This window comes from Oncorhynchus nerka, linkage group LG24 (assembly GCF_034236695.1).
Source record: "Oncorhynchus nerka isolate Pitt River linkage group LG24, Oner_Uvic_2.0, whole genome shotgun sequence".
NCBI lineage: Eukaryota > Metazoa > Chordata > Actinopteri > Salmoniformes > Salmonidae > Oncorhynchus > Oncorhynchus nerka.
Genome location: NC_088419.1, coordinates 94,140,318 through 94,155,736, shown reverse-complemented (window position 1 = coordinate 94,155,736; position 15,419 = coordinate 94,140,318). Strand labels below are relative to the sequence as shown.

The window sequence follows — 15,419 nt, the reverse complement described above, 5'->3', positions numbered from 1 at the left end:
ATATACCTAGGCATGTCCGAATCAAGAAACTGTCTGCGAAAACACAAAACAACATTGTGTTAGTGGAGTGGACTGGAGGGAGAGAAATGTCAGCATCAGCATGTCCTGTCCCTTACTGATGACCTCACAGGCCTGAGCAGAGGCCAGACTAGACCACATATGGTTTCAAATGGCATCTGTTTTCTTTCAAGTGCAAACGCTCAATGTATTTGACAGAAACAAAAACTATTTGAACCCAGATCTGCGTTGGACCACATTCCTCACTCTGCCCTGGTGCTGGACTCTCCCCTCCAACCAGATCAACATCCTGGGTCGGAGGTCAAGGAATGCAAAACCATGGTGATACCTGTATATGGAGATGGTATGGCCATTAGGACGAGACAGACCACAGTCTGTGTGGGGCCTCTGTTCCTGCATTGGTCCTTTGAGATGGCAAGCAAACCCAGGTCTGAGGAATGGTATTTGAGTTAGGTGAAAGGTTACTAGTAACGCAGTTAAACCATAATAGAGGTCGTCACGACAGTTACATTAGTCTGTAAAAACAACATTTGTGTTTCATGGAGAGTAAACAGTAACACATTACAGTGAAGTGCTACAGTTTACCACAGCATGATGCTACGCAGCTTTACTGAGGTATGGTGACTTACTATGCTGAGTGAATTAGTTAGGGACGCATGCTGGCCGGGGGATAATGTGGTCTTGACATGGTGCTAAGTAATTCAGACCCCTTGACCCATTCCACATTTTGTTACGTTACAATCTTATTCGAAAATTGATTAAAAATAATAATAATCCAATCATCAATCTACACACAGTAACCCATAATGACATCAAAATAACCCCATAATGACATCAAAATAACATCACAATACACCATAATGACATCACAATACCCCATAATGACATCACATGGGGGGATTGTGAGGATTTTTTTTTGACTTAGTCCATGTTAGAATAAGGCTGTAACTTAACTAAATGTGAAATAAATCAAGGGGTTTGAATACTGTCCGAAGGCACTGTATATCCCATCATTAGATACTATGCAAGAGGGTGAGGCCAATGAGGATCAAGATCGTCCGTCAGCTACAGGGCCACGAAGAAGCCCTTCATCCACAGGGTCTAGGGATCTATGCTACAGGGCCACCAAGAAGCCCTTCATCCACAGAGTCTAGGGATCTATGCTACAGGGCCACCAAGAAGCCCTTCATCCACAGGGTCTAGGGATCTATGCTACAGGGCCACCAAGAAGCCATTCCTCCACAGGGTCTAGGGATCTATGCTACAGGGCCACCAAGAAGCCCTTCATCCACAGGGTCTAGGGATCTATGCTACAGGGCCACCAAGAAGCCCTTCATCCACAGGGTCTAGGGATCTATGCTACAGGGCCAGCAAGAAGCCATTCATCCACAGGGTCTATGGATCTATGTTACAGGGCCACCAATAAGCCCTTCATCCACAGGGTCTAGGGATCTATGCTACAGGGCCAGCAAGAAGCCCTTCATCCACAGGGTCTAGGGATCTATGTTACAGGGCCACCAAGAAGCCATTCATCCACAGAGTCTAGGGATCTATGCTACAGGGCCACCAAGAAGCCATTCCTCCACAGGGTCTAGGGATCTATGCTACAGGGCCACCAAGAAGCCCTTCATCCACAGGGTCTAGGGATCTATGCTACAGGGCCACCAAGAAGCCCTTCATCCACAGGGTCTAGGGATCTATGCTACAGGGCCAGCAAGAAGCCATTCATCCACAGGGTCTAGGGATATATGTTACAGGGCCACCAATAAGCCCTTCATCCACAGAGTCTAGGGATCTATGCTATAGGGCCACCAATAAGCCCTTCATCCACAGGGTCTAGGGATCTATGCTACAGGGCCAGCAAGAAGCCATTCATCCACAGGGTCTAGGGATCTATGTTACAGGGCCACCAAGAAGCCATTCATCCACAGGGTCTAGGGATATATGCTACAGGGCCACCAAGAAGCCCTTCATCCACAGAGTCTAGGGATCTATGCTACAGGGCCACCAAGAAGCCATTACAGGGTCCATGCTACAGGGCCACCAAGAAGCCATTCATCCACAGGGTCTAGGGATCTATGCTACAGGGCCACCAAGAAGCCATTCATCCACAGGGTCTAGGGATCTATGCTACAGGGCCAGCAAGAAGCCCTTCATCCACATGGTCTAGGGATCTATGCTCGGGGCCACCAAGAAGCCATTCATCCACAGGGGGGTCTAGGGATCTATGCTACAGGGCCACCAATAAGCCATTCATCCACAGGGTCTAGGGATCTATGCTACAGGGCCAGCAAGAAGCCCTTCATCCACAGGGTCTAGGGATCTATGCTACAGGGCCACCAAGAAGCCCTTCATCCACAGGGTCTAGGGATCTATGCTACAGGGCCACCAAGAAGCCCTTCATCCACAGGGTCTAGGGATCTATGCTACAGGGCCACCAAGAAGCCATTCCTCCACAGGGTCTAGGGATCTATGCTACAGGGCCACCAAGAAGCCCTTCATCCACAGGGTCTAGGGATCTATGCTACAGGGCCAGCAAGAAGCCATTCATCCACAGGGTCTAGGGATCTATGTTACAGGGCCACCAATAAGCCCTTCATCCACAGAGTCTAGGGATCTATGCTACAGGGCCACCAATAAGCCCTTCATCCACAGGGTCTAGGGATCTATGCTACAGGGCCAGCAAGAAGCCCTTCATCCACAGGGTCTAGGGATCTATGTTACAGGGCCACCAAGAAGCCATTCCTCTACAGGGTCTAGGGATCTATGCTACAGGGCCACCAAGAAGCCATTCATCCACAGGGTCTAGGGATCTATGCTACAGGGCCACCAAGAAGCCATATATCCACAGGGTCTAGGGATCTATGCTACAGGGCCAGCAAGAAGCCCTTCATCCACAGGGTCTAGGGATCTATGCTCGGGGCCACCAAGAAGCCATTCATCCACAGGGGGGTCTAGGGATCTATGCTACAGGGCCACCAATAAGCTATTCATCCACAGGGTCTAGGGATCTATGCTACAGGGCCAGCAAGAAGCCCTTCATCCACAGGGTCTATGGATCTATGCTACAGGGACGGCAAGAAGCTTTTTCATCCACAGGGTCTAGGGATCTATGTTACAGGGCCAGCAATAAGCCATTCATCCCAGGGTCTAGGGATCTATGTTACAGGGCCACCATTAACATTCATCCACTATGCTACAGGGCCAGCAAGAAGCCCTTCATCCACAGGGTCTAGGGATCTATGCTTGCTACAGGGCCAGCAAGAAGCCCTTCCTCCACAGGGTCTAGGGATCTATGCTACAGGGCCAGCAAGAAGCCATTCATCCACAGAGTCTAGGGATCTATGCTACAGGGCCAGCAATAAGCCCTTCATCCACAGGGTCTAGGATCTATGCTACAGGGCCACCAATAAGCCATTCATCCACAGGGTCAGGGCCAGCAAGAAGCCATTCTCCACAGGGTCTAGGGATCTATGTTACAGGGCCAGCAAGAAGCCATTCATCCACAGGGTCTAGGGATCTATGTTACAGGGCCACCAAGAAGCCATTCATCCACAGGGTCTAGGGATCTATGTTACAGGGCCAGCAAGAAGCCCTTCATCCACAGGGTCTAGGGATCTATGCTACAGGGCCAGCAAGAAGCCCTTCATCCACAGGGTCTAGGGATCTATGCTACAGGGCCACCAAGAAGCCCTTCATCCACAGGGTCTAGGGATCTATGTTACAGGGCCACCAAGAAGCCCTTCATCCACAGGGTCTAGGGATCTATGTTACAGGGCCACCAATAAGCCCTTCATCCACAGGGTCTAGGGATCTATGCTACAGGGCCACCAAGAAGCCATTCATCCACAGGGTCTAGGGATCTATGTTACAGGGCCACCAAGAAGCCCTTCATCCACAGGGTCTAGGGATCTATGCTACAGGGCCACCAATAAGCCATTCATCCACAGGGTCTAGGAATCTATGTTACAGGGCCACCAAGAAGCCATTCATCCACAGGGTCTAGGGATCTATGCTACAGGGCCACCAAGAAGCCATATATCCACAGGGTCTAGGGATCTATGCTACAGGGCCAGCAAGAAGCCCTTCATCCACAGGGTCTAGGGATCTATGCTCGGGGCCACCAAGAAGCCATTCATCCACAGGGGGTCTAGGGATCTATGCTACAGGGCCACCAATAAGCTATTCATCCACAGGGTCTAGGGATCTATGCTACAGGGCCAGCAAGAAGCCCTTCATCCACAGGGTCTATGGATCTATGCTACAGGGACGGCAAGAAGCTTTTCATCCACAGGGTCTAGGGATCTATGCTACTGAGCCAGCAATAAGCCATTCATCCACAGGGTCTAGGGATCTATGTTACAGGGCCACCATTAACATTCATCCACAGGGTATAGGGATCTATGCTACAGGGCCAGCAAGAAGCCCTTCATCCACAGAGTCTAGGGATCTATGCTTGCTACAGGGCCAGCAAGAAGCCCTTCCTCCACAGGGTCTAGGGATCTATGCTACAGGGCCAGCAACAAGCCATTCATCCACAGAGTCTAGGGATCTATGCTACAGGGCCAGCAATAAGCCATTCATCCACACGGTCTAGGGATCTATGCTACAGGGCCACCAAGAAGCCCTTCATCCACAGGGTCTAGGGATCTATGCTACAGGGCCACCAAGAAGCCATTCATCCACAGAGTCTAGGGATCTATGCTACAGGGCCAGCAAGAAGCCATTCATCCACAGGGTCTAGGGATCTATGTTACAGGGCCAGCAAGAAGCCCTTCATCCACAGGGTCTAGGGATCTATGCTACAGGGCCACCAAGAAGCCATTCCTCCACAGGGTCTAGGGATCTATGTTACAGGGCCAGCAAGAAGCCCTTCCTCCACAGGGTCTAGGGATCTATGCTACAGGGCCAGCAAGAAGCCCTTCCTCCACAGGGTCTAGGGATCTATGTTACAGGGCCACCAAGAAGCCCTTCATCCACAGGGTCTAGGGATCTATGTTACAGGGCCACCAATAAGCCCTTCATCCACAGGGTCTAGGGATCTATGCTACAGGGCCACCAAGAAGCCATTCATCCACAGGGTCTAGGGATCTATGTTACAGGGCCACCAAGAAGCCCTTCATCCACAGGGTCTAGGGATCTATGCTACAGGGCCACCAATAAGCCATTCATCCACAGGGTCTAGGAATCTATGTTACAGGGCCAGCAATAAGCCATTCCTCCACAGGGTCTAGGGATCTATGCTACAGGGCCACCAATAAGCCATTCATCCACAGGGTCTAGGGATCTATGTTACAGGGCCAGCAAGAAGCCATTCATCCACAGAGTCTAGGGATCTATGTTACAGGGCCAGCAAGAGAAGAGTGCATGTTCAGTTTGGCTAACAATTCTTTGCAGGTGTGTGCGTGCCACATCATGCAGTTATTATGGCCATAGTGTTGTGTTGGATAGAGATTTCTGACATGGTGCAGAATAATCGTGGGGAGGTTTAGTTAGTAGTGGATCATGGTTAGAAGGGGAGGAGTATGCAGTGAACGGGGTGAGAGGTGAAATGACAGACGGACCTATCACAGCACCAGACTAGCATCAAGGAACGGTAGAGTCGCATAGCCAGCGTAGCGGTGAGGAAACTGTACTATAACTGGCTGAAGCATAGCAAGTCCTCATACAGCACCTTACAGCACAACTACCACAAAGATAACGACTTAACGATTGATCATAATCAATCTGAAATCATATGTACGTTAAGTCACAATCTTAAAAAGAACTGCAGTTCTTTAGGCTGAAATACAGCACCATTACTAGTGATGTAGTGAACTGCCATGCCTTAAAGGGGTTGTGTTCAGTAGTTATATATTGCCGTGCCTTAAAGGGGTTGTGTTCAGTAGTTATATATTGCCGTGCCTTAAAGGGGTTGTGTTCAGTGGTTATATATTGTAGTGAACTGCCGCCTTAAAGGGGTTGTGTTCAGTAGTTATATATTTAAAGGGGTTGTGTTCAGTAGTTATATATTGCCGTGCCTTAAAGGGGTTGTGTTCAGTAGTTATATATTGCCGTGCCTTAAAGGGGTTGTGTTCAGTGGTTATATATTGTAGTGAACTGCCGTGCCTTAAAGGGGTTGTGTTCAGTAGTTATATATTGTAGTGAACTGCCGTGCCTTAAAGGGGTTGTGTTCAGTAGTTATATATTGCCGTGCCTTAAAGGGGTTGTGTTCAGTAGTTATATAGTAGTTATATATTGCCGTGCCTTAAAGGGGTTGTGTTCAGTAGTTATATATTGTAGTGAACTGCCGTGCGTTAAAGGGGTTGTGTTCAGTAGTTATATATTGTAGTGAACTGCCGTGCCTTAAAGGGGTTGTGTTCAGTGGTTATATATTGTAGTGAACTGCCGTGCCTTAAAGGGGTTGTGTTCAGTGGTTATATATTGTAGTGAACTGCCGTGCCTTAAAGGGGTTGTGTTCAGTAGTTATATATTGCCGTGCCTTAAAGGGGTTGTGTTCAGTAGTTATATATTGCCGTGCCTTAAAGGGGTTGTGTTCAGTAGTTATATATTGCCGTGCCTTAAAGGGGTTGTGTTCAGTGGTTATATATTGCCGTGCCTTAAAGGGGTTGTGTTCAGTGGTTATATATTGTAGTGAACTGCCGTGCCATAAAGGGGTTGTGTTCAGTAGTTATATATTGTAGTGAACTGCCGTGCTTAAAGGGGTTGTGTTCAGTAGTTAAAGGGGTTGTGTTCAGTAGTTATATATTGCCGTGCCTTAAAGGGGTTGTGTTCAGTGGTTATATATTGTTCAGTAGTTATATATTGTAGTGAACTGCCGTGCCATAAAGTTGGTTGTGTTCAGTAGTTATATATTGTAGTGAACTGCCGTGCCTTAAAGGGGTTGTGTTCAGTAGTTATATATTGAACTGTGCCTTAAAGGGGTTGTGTTCAGTAGTTATATATTGCCGTGCCTTAAAGGGGTTGTGTTCAGTAGTTATATATTGCCGTGCCTTAAAGGGGTTGTGTTCAGTAGTTATATATTGTAGTGAACTGCCGTGCCATAAAGGGGTTGTGTTCAGTAGTTATATATTGTAGTGAACTGCCGTGCCTTAAAGGGGTTGTGTTCAGTAGTTATATATTGCCGTGCCTTAAAGGGGTTGTGTTCAGTAGTTATATATTGCCGTGCCTTAAAGGGGTTGTGTTCAGTAGTTATATATTGCCGTGCCTTAATTAAAGGGGTTGTGTTCAGTAGTTATATATTGCCGTGCCTTAAAGGGGTTGTGTTCAGTGGTTATATATTGCCGTGCCTTAAAGGGGTTGTGTTCAGTAGTTATATATTGTAGTGAACTGCCGTGCCTTAAAGGGGTTGTGTTCAGTAGTTATATATTGCCGTGCCTTAAAGGGGTTGTGTTCAGTAGTTATATATTGCCGTGCCTTAAAGGGGTTGTGTTCAGTAGTTATATATTGTAGTTCAGTGGTTTGGCTCTCTGTATCCCAGGGGAGGTTGTGCTCCTTGTCTGTGATGGGAGGTGGCTTGCTGTGCTGTTTAGAAAGAGGTATGTATGTCCCTCATCCACTGTGTGCTGGTAGAGAGACACACAGAGATTGGCTGAACCCACCATGTGCTGGTAGAGAGAGACACAGAGATTGGCTGAACCCACTGTGTGTTGGTAGAGAGAGACACAGAGATTGGCTGAACCCACCATCTGCTGGTAGAGAGAGACACAGAGATTGGCTGAACCCACCGTGTGCTGGTGGAGAGAGACACAGAGATTGGCTGAACCCACCGTGTGCTGGTGGAGAGAGACACAGAGATTGGCTGAACCCACCGTGTGCTGGTGGAGAGAGACACAGAGATTGGCTGAACCCACCGTGTGCTGGTAGAGAGAGACACAGAGATTGGCTGAACCCAAGGTGCGCGTGTCTCTAGAGCACCCCAGAGCTTACGAAAGGCGGTGCTAGCATCGCCATAGTGATCGTGCATATCTACAGTTTTGAATTCCTAGTGACATCTTAGAATTTTAAAGGCAGGAGAAACACATTGCAAAAGGAGCATTGGTTATGATGATGTAATGATGTAATGATGTAATGATGTTATGATGTAATGATGTAATCTTTAAATGTTCAGGACCGTAAAGGAACTTTGAACTTTGATGTAAACAAAGTAAACAATATTTATGCATCAACAAAATATAACTGAATGTTCTATGTAACTTACTGTATATATTCTCTAAAACGTATATTGTCAAATCATAATAAGTCTGCTATTGGAACATGAGCCGTGGGTGATTGGGTCCCTTTTGACGGGTAGAATATGGGACATACCTGTCGTCTTGCATGGGTCTGACATACCCAGCTGACAGAATGTTGAGAGAGAGGATGTTGGGGTCTATGATGGTATCGTCCCCCTCGGGAGAGTTACTTATACGCCCTGGGGAGTCGAGGAAGAGGAGGAGGAGGAAAGGGGAAAAAGAGGAGGAAGACGAGGAGGAGGAAGAGGGGGATGAGAAGGAGGAGGTAGAGGAAGATGAGGAGGAAGAAGAGGGGAAGGAGGAAGATGAAGAAGATGAGGAGGAGGATGAGAAGGAGGAGGAAGATGAGGAGGAGGAGGAAGAACAGGAGGAGGAGGAAGAAGATGAGGAGGAGGATGAGGAGGAAGAAGAAGAGGAGGAGGAGGGGTATGAAGAAGAGGATGAAGATGAGGAAAAGGGGTAGGAGGAGGAGGAGGAGGAGGAGGAGGAGGAAGAACAGGAGGAGGAAGAGAAAGAAGATGAGGAGGAGGAGGAGGAAGAGGAAGAAGAAGAAGAGGAGGGGGATAAAGAAAAGGATGAAGATGATGAAGAGGAGGAGAACTTACATACTGTAAATGTTGGTGTTAAATACATATTCAACACACACACACAACCACACACAGAGAGACAGACACTCACAAAGACAGCACACACTCAGGCACATGCACACACACAACAAACAAACACACATCGTCCACTTCAATGTGCGCCTGACTCACCCACAACCAGCTCCTGGACATCTTTCCACACGATGTCTTCACCTGTCTCATGAACGATTGTCACAGTTATTCTCCTCTGAATACCCTGGGGTGGGTGGGGGGGGCATTGAAGAGAATAAAGGGAGAGAGGTAGATTCAATAAGAGAGAGATAGAATAGTGAATGTACCATTAGAGATAACGGAGACACCAGAACAGAGAGATAACGCCCAGAGAGATAACATCCAGAGAGATAGCGTCCAGAGAGATAACATCCAGAGAGATAGCGTCCAGAGATGATAGCGTTCAGAGAGATAGCGTCCAGAGATAACGACGTAACAGGAACACGGGACGAACACCAAGAATCAAAGCAACCAAATAGAGGCTGGAACTGGACTGCACTGGACTGGACTGATCTGGACTGAACTAGACTGAATTGGACTGAACTAGACTGAACTAGACTGAACTAGACTGAACTGGACTGAACTAGACTGAACTAGACTGAACTGGACTAGACTGCAGTGAACTGGACTGAACTGGACTGAACTGGACTGAACTAGATTAAACTGGACTGAACTGGAATGGACTGAACTGGACTAGACTGAACTGGATGAGACTGAACTGAACTAGACTGAACTAGACTGAACTAGACTGAACTGGACTGAACTAGACTGAACTGGACTAGACTGCAGTGAACTAGACTGAACTGAACTGGACTGAACTTAACTGGACTGAACGTAACTGGACTCTGGACTGAACTGGACCAAACTACACTGAACTAGACTGAACTGGACTGAACTGGACTGAACTAGATTAAACTGGACTGAACTGGAATGGACTGAACTGGACTAGACTGAACTGGATGAGACTGAACTGGACTGGACTGAACTGGACTGGACTGAACTGAACTGGACTGAACTGGAATGGACTGAACTGGACTAGACTGAACTGGATGAGACTGAACTGGACTGGACTGAACTGGACTGGACTGAACTGAACTGGACTGAACTGGACTAGACTGAACTGGACTAGACTGGACTGAACTAGACTGGACTGAACTGAACTAAACTGAACTAGACTGAACTGAACTAGACTGAACTAGACTGAACTGGACTGAACTGGACTAGACTGAACTGGACTAGACTGGACTGAACTAGACTGGACTGAACTGAACTAGACTGAACTGGACTGAACTGGACTAGACTGAACTGGACTAGACTGGACTAGACTGGACTGAACTAGACTGAACTGGACTAGACTGGACTGAACTAGACTGAACTGAACTAGACTGAACTAGACTGAACTGGACTGAACTGGACTAGACTGAACTGGACTAGACTGGACTGAACTAGACTGGACTGAACTGAACTAAACTGAACTAGACTGAACTGGACTAGACTGGACTAGACTGAACTGGACTAGACTGAACTCGACTGGACTAGACTGAACTGAACTGGACTGGACTAGACTGAACTGGACTAGACTGAACTAGACTGACCTGGACTAGACTGAACTGGACTGGACTAGACTGGACTGGACTAGACTGGACTAGACTGAACTGGACTAGACTGGACTGAACTAGACTGGACTGGACTAGACTGAACTGGACTAGACTGAACTGAACTAGACTGGACTAGACTGAACTGGACTAGACTGAACTCGACTGGACTAGACTGAACTGAACTGGACTGAACTAGACTGAACTAGACTGAACTAGACTGACCTGGACTAGACTGAACTGGACTGAACTGGACTGGACTAGACTGGACTCTACTGAACTAGACTGGACTAGACTGGACTGAACTAGACTTGACTGGACTAGACTGAACTGGACTAGACTGAACTGGACTGAACTGGACTGGACTAGACTGGACTCTACTGAACTAGACTGGACTAGACTGGACTGAACTAGACTGGACTGGACTAGACTGAACTGGACTAGACTGAACTGGACTAGACTGGACTCTACTGAACTGGACTAGACTGGACTAGACTGACAGAGCTTTACTATCCACCCTCTGGGGGCATCTGGTTATCAGGAAGATAGAGAAAGTATTTTATACACACTGAGTGTACAAATCATTAGGAACACCCCCATCCTTTTGCCCTCAGAACAAGTTCAATTCGTTGGGGCATGGACTTTACAAGTTGTGGAAAGCGTTCCACAGGGATTCCAATGCATCCCACAGTTGTGTCAAGATGGCTGGATGTCCTTTGGGTGGTGGACCGTTCTTGATACACTCAGGAAAACTGTTGAGCGTTAAAATAAACCCAGCAGCGTTGCAGTTCTTGACACACTCAAACCGGTGCGCCTGGCACTTTCTTCCATACCCCGTTCACTTCAGTCTTTTGTCTTGACTATTCACCCTCTGAATGGCACTCATACACAATCCATGTCTCAATTGTCTCAATTAATAATACTTCTTTACCCTGTCTCCCATATTATTCTATATTCTTCCATATTCTTCTATATTCTTCTATATGAGACTATATGATTCTATATCATTCTATATTATTATATCCACCTGCAAATCAGATGAAATCATAACCGTCATTCCACTCCCTAAAATGACTCACCTGGTGCAGCATGAACGTCCCATGGCAAGGCATGCCTCCTCTATGGTCTACTCCTGCTGGGACGTAGCTGTAGGGCAGGAACAAACATTTCACATCGGCCAATAAGTTCTGAATGACATTAAAGCTGTTGCTGATATTGTTGTTCTCGTAACTCTGGTTCTTAATATCCATTAAAACAAGACGTTTGTAGTACATAACAGGCTTAGCATTTCACCCACCAGTCTCTGAGTCTCTGAGTCTCTTGAGTCTCTGAGTCTCTGAGTCTCTGAATGGCTGAGTCTCTGAGTCTCTGAGTGGCTGAGTCTCTGAGTGGCTGAGTCTCTGAGTCTCTGAGTGGCTGAGTCTCTGAGTCTCCGAGTCGCTGAGTCTCCGAGTCGCCGAGTCGCTGAGTCTCCGAGTCGCTGAGTCTCCGAGTCGCTGAGTCTCCGAGTCTCTGAGTCTCTGAGTCTCTGAGTGGCTGAGTCTCTGAGTGGCTGAGTCTCCGAGTCTCCGAGTCTGAGTGGCTGAGTCTCTGAGTGGCTGAGTCTCTGAGTCGTTGAGTCTCTGAGTCACTGAGTGGCTGAGTCTCTGGGTGGCTGAGTCTCTGAGTCTCTGCATGTGCAGTGCAGTGGAACCCTTTCCGGGTCTATTTATTTTCTAGTGATCCAACCACCAAGGATGTGAACCGGCCAACAGATCAGGCCAGTCGACAGTGGTAGATTATCATTCATAGAACTTGGTTTACAAAAGGTTGTGGTGAGTTGGTTTGCTGTAAAGTACAGTGTAATCCTGTGGTGGTGTTCGTGGTGACTGATACTCACTCTCCACTGGCCTCCAGCTCACAGATCTCGAAGAACACCATGAGGTCATACTTGCAGTGGCAGGGCCCGGCTGTAGGGCGCATCAGGGCAGTCAGCTTGGTGGCAGGGACTAAAGGGAGGAGGTGAAGGGAGACAAGGTTACCGCCAAGGACACTCACTCTCCAGTAGCAGGGAACATGGAGAACTGTGAGGAGAGAAAGGGCTGAAACAGAGGGGTGATCAGAGAGATGTATGGAGAGAGAAAGGAACCAGTACAGTCCTGTGGAAACGGAATGAGATCACTCAGTCAGGAGGGCCACAAAACCCAGCAAACAATCATGTCTCAACGTTAGAGAGGATTACATCTGGAGATGGAAATTAGTATTGTAGCTAAATCAGGTGCAAAATTGTTGTGCTTGATCCCTGACAAATAAACTAATAAAACATTTTAAAAAATGTAACTAATTATATGCATCTATATACAATATTACCCAAGTACAAGAAACATTTTATTACAATGTATATCCCAGGTCCTGAGAAACGTGAACGTAATCATCACATCAGAGGCAGTTTTTATTATCAAACAGGTAATGTCTGACCCTACATCAATGACTCTGAAGACTGTCTGTTACCCACTTCTATCAATGACTCTGAAGACTGTAAACCACTTCTATCAATGACTCTGAAGACTGTAAACCACTTCTATCAATGACTCTGAAGACTGTAAACCACTTCTATCAATGACTCTGAAGACTGTAAACCACTTCTATCAATGACTCTGAAGACTGTAAACCACTTCTATCAATGACTCTGAAGACTGTAAACCACTTCTATCAATGACTCTGAAGACTGTCTGTTCTCCACTTCTATCAATGACTCTGAAGACTGTAAACCACTTCTATCAATGACTCTGAAGACTGTCTGTTCTCCACTTCTATCAATGACTCTGAAGACTGTAAACCACTTCTATCAATGACTCTGAAGACTGTAAACCACTTCTATCAATGACTCTGAAGACTGTAAACCACTTCTATCAATGACTCTGAAGACTGTAAACCACTTCTATCAATGACTCTGAAGACTGTCTGTTCTCCACTTCTATCAATGACTCTGAAGACTGTAAACCACTTCTATCAATGACTCTGAAGACTGTAAACCACTTCTATCAATGACTCTGAAGACTGTTGGTTACCCACTTCTATCAATTACCATGAAGACTGTAAACCACTTCTATCAATGACTCTGAAGACTGTAAACCACTTCTATCAATGACTCTGAAGACTGTCTGTTACCCACTTCTATCAATGACTCTGAAGACTGTAAACCACTTCTATCAATGACTCTGAAGACTTCTATCTGACTCTGAAAACCACTTCTATCAATGACTCTGAAGACTGTAAACCACTTCTATCAATGACTCTGAAGACTGTAAACCACTTCTATCAATGACTCTGAAGACTGTAAACCACTTCTATCAATGACTCTGAAGACTGTAAACCACTTCTATCAATGACTCTGAAGACTGTCTGTTCTCCACTTCTATCAATGACTCTGAAGACTGTAAACCACTTCTATCAATGACTCTGAAGACTGTAAACCACTTCTATCAATGACTCTGAAGACTGTTGGTTACCCACTTCTATCAATTACCATGAAGACTGTAAACCAAATCAATGACTCTGAAGACTGTAAACCACTTCTATCAATGACTCTGAAGACTGTCTGTTACCCACTTCTATCAATGACTCTGAAGACTGTAAACCACTTCTATCAATTACATGAAGACTGTCGAGTTACCCACTTCTATCAATTACCATGAAGACTGTCGGTTACCCACTTCTATCAATTACCATGAAGACTGTCAGTTACCCACTTCTATCAATTACCATGAAGACTGTCGGTTACCCAATTATATCAATGACTCTAATTCATAAAGAGTTATTTATGGAAGCTACTAATGTTAAGAGCACCATAAATCCAGTTGAGGAAGAAATCACTGGAGGAATTGTAGGGGAAGTCAACCAGACAGTAGACAGGAGGAACTGTAGGGGAAGTCAACCAGACAGGAGGAACTGTAGGGGAAGTCAACCGGACTGTAGACAGGAGGAACTGTAGGGGAAGTCAACCAGACAGGAGGAACTGTAGGGGAAGTCAACCAGACAGGAGGAACTGTAGGGGAAGTCAACCAGACAGGAGGAACTGTAGGGGAAGTCAACCAGACTGGAGGAACTGTAGGGGAAGTCAACCAGACAGTAGACAGGAGGAACTGTAGGGGAAGTCAACCAGACAGGAGGAACTGTAGGGGAAGTCAACCAGACAGTAGGAACTGTAGGGGAAGTCAACCAGACAGGAGGAACTGTAGGGGAAGTCAACCAGACAGTAGACAGGAGGAACTGTAGGGGAAGTCAACCAGACAGGAGGAACTGTAGGGGAAGTCAACCAGACTGGAGGAACTGTAGGGGAAGTCAACCAGACAGGAGGAACTGTAGGGGAAGTCAACCAGACAGTAGACAGGAGGAACTGTAGGGGAAGTCAACCAGACAGTAGACAGTAGGAACTGTAGGGGAAGTCAACCAGACAGGAGGAACTGTAGGGGAAGTCAACCAGACAGTAGACAGGAGGAACTGTAGGGGAAGTCAACCAGACAGTAGACAGGAGGAACTGTAGGGGAAGTCAACCAGACAGTAGACTGGAGGAACTGTAGGGGAAGTCAGCCAGACAGGAGGAACTGTAGGGGAAGTCAACCAGACAGTAGACAGGAGGAACTGTAGGGGAAGTCAACCAGACAGGAGGAACTGTAGGGGAAGTCAACCAGACTGGAGGAACTGTAGGGGAAGTCAACCAGACAGTAGACAGGAGGAACTGTAGGGGAAGTCAACCAGACAGGAGGAACTGTAGGGGAAGTCAACCAGACAGGAGGAACTGTAGGGGAAGTCAACCAGACAGTAGACTGGAGGAACTGTAGGGGAAGTCAACCAGACAGGAGGAACTGTAGGGGAAGTCAACCAGACAGTAGACAGGAGGAACTGTAGGGGAAGTCAACCAGACAGTAGACAGGAGGAACTGTAGGGGAAGT

The 15,419-nt window shown here is 46.9% G+C and overlaps 1 protein-coding gene across 1 annotated transcript in view; it reads right to left on the bottom strand.

Annotated features, from left to right (window-relative positions):
* kif1aa (kinesin family member 1Aa) overlaps window positions 1–15,419 on the bottom strand; it is a 219,331-nt gene that overhangs the window by 43,869 nt on the left and 160,043 nt on the right. Inside the window, 5 exon segments of the mRNA XM_065009343.1 lie at window positions 7–33; window positions 8,326–8,431; window positions 9,011–9,095; window positions 11,565–11,631; window positions 12,365–12,473. Coding sequence (XP_064865415.1) covers window positions 7–33; window positions 8,326–8,431; window positions 9,011–9,095; window positions 11,565–11,631; window positions 12,365–12,473 — 394 coding nt within the window.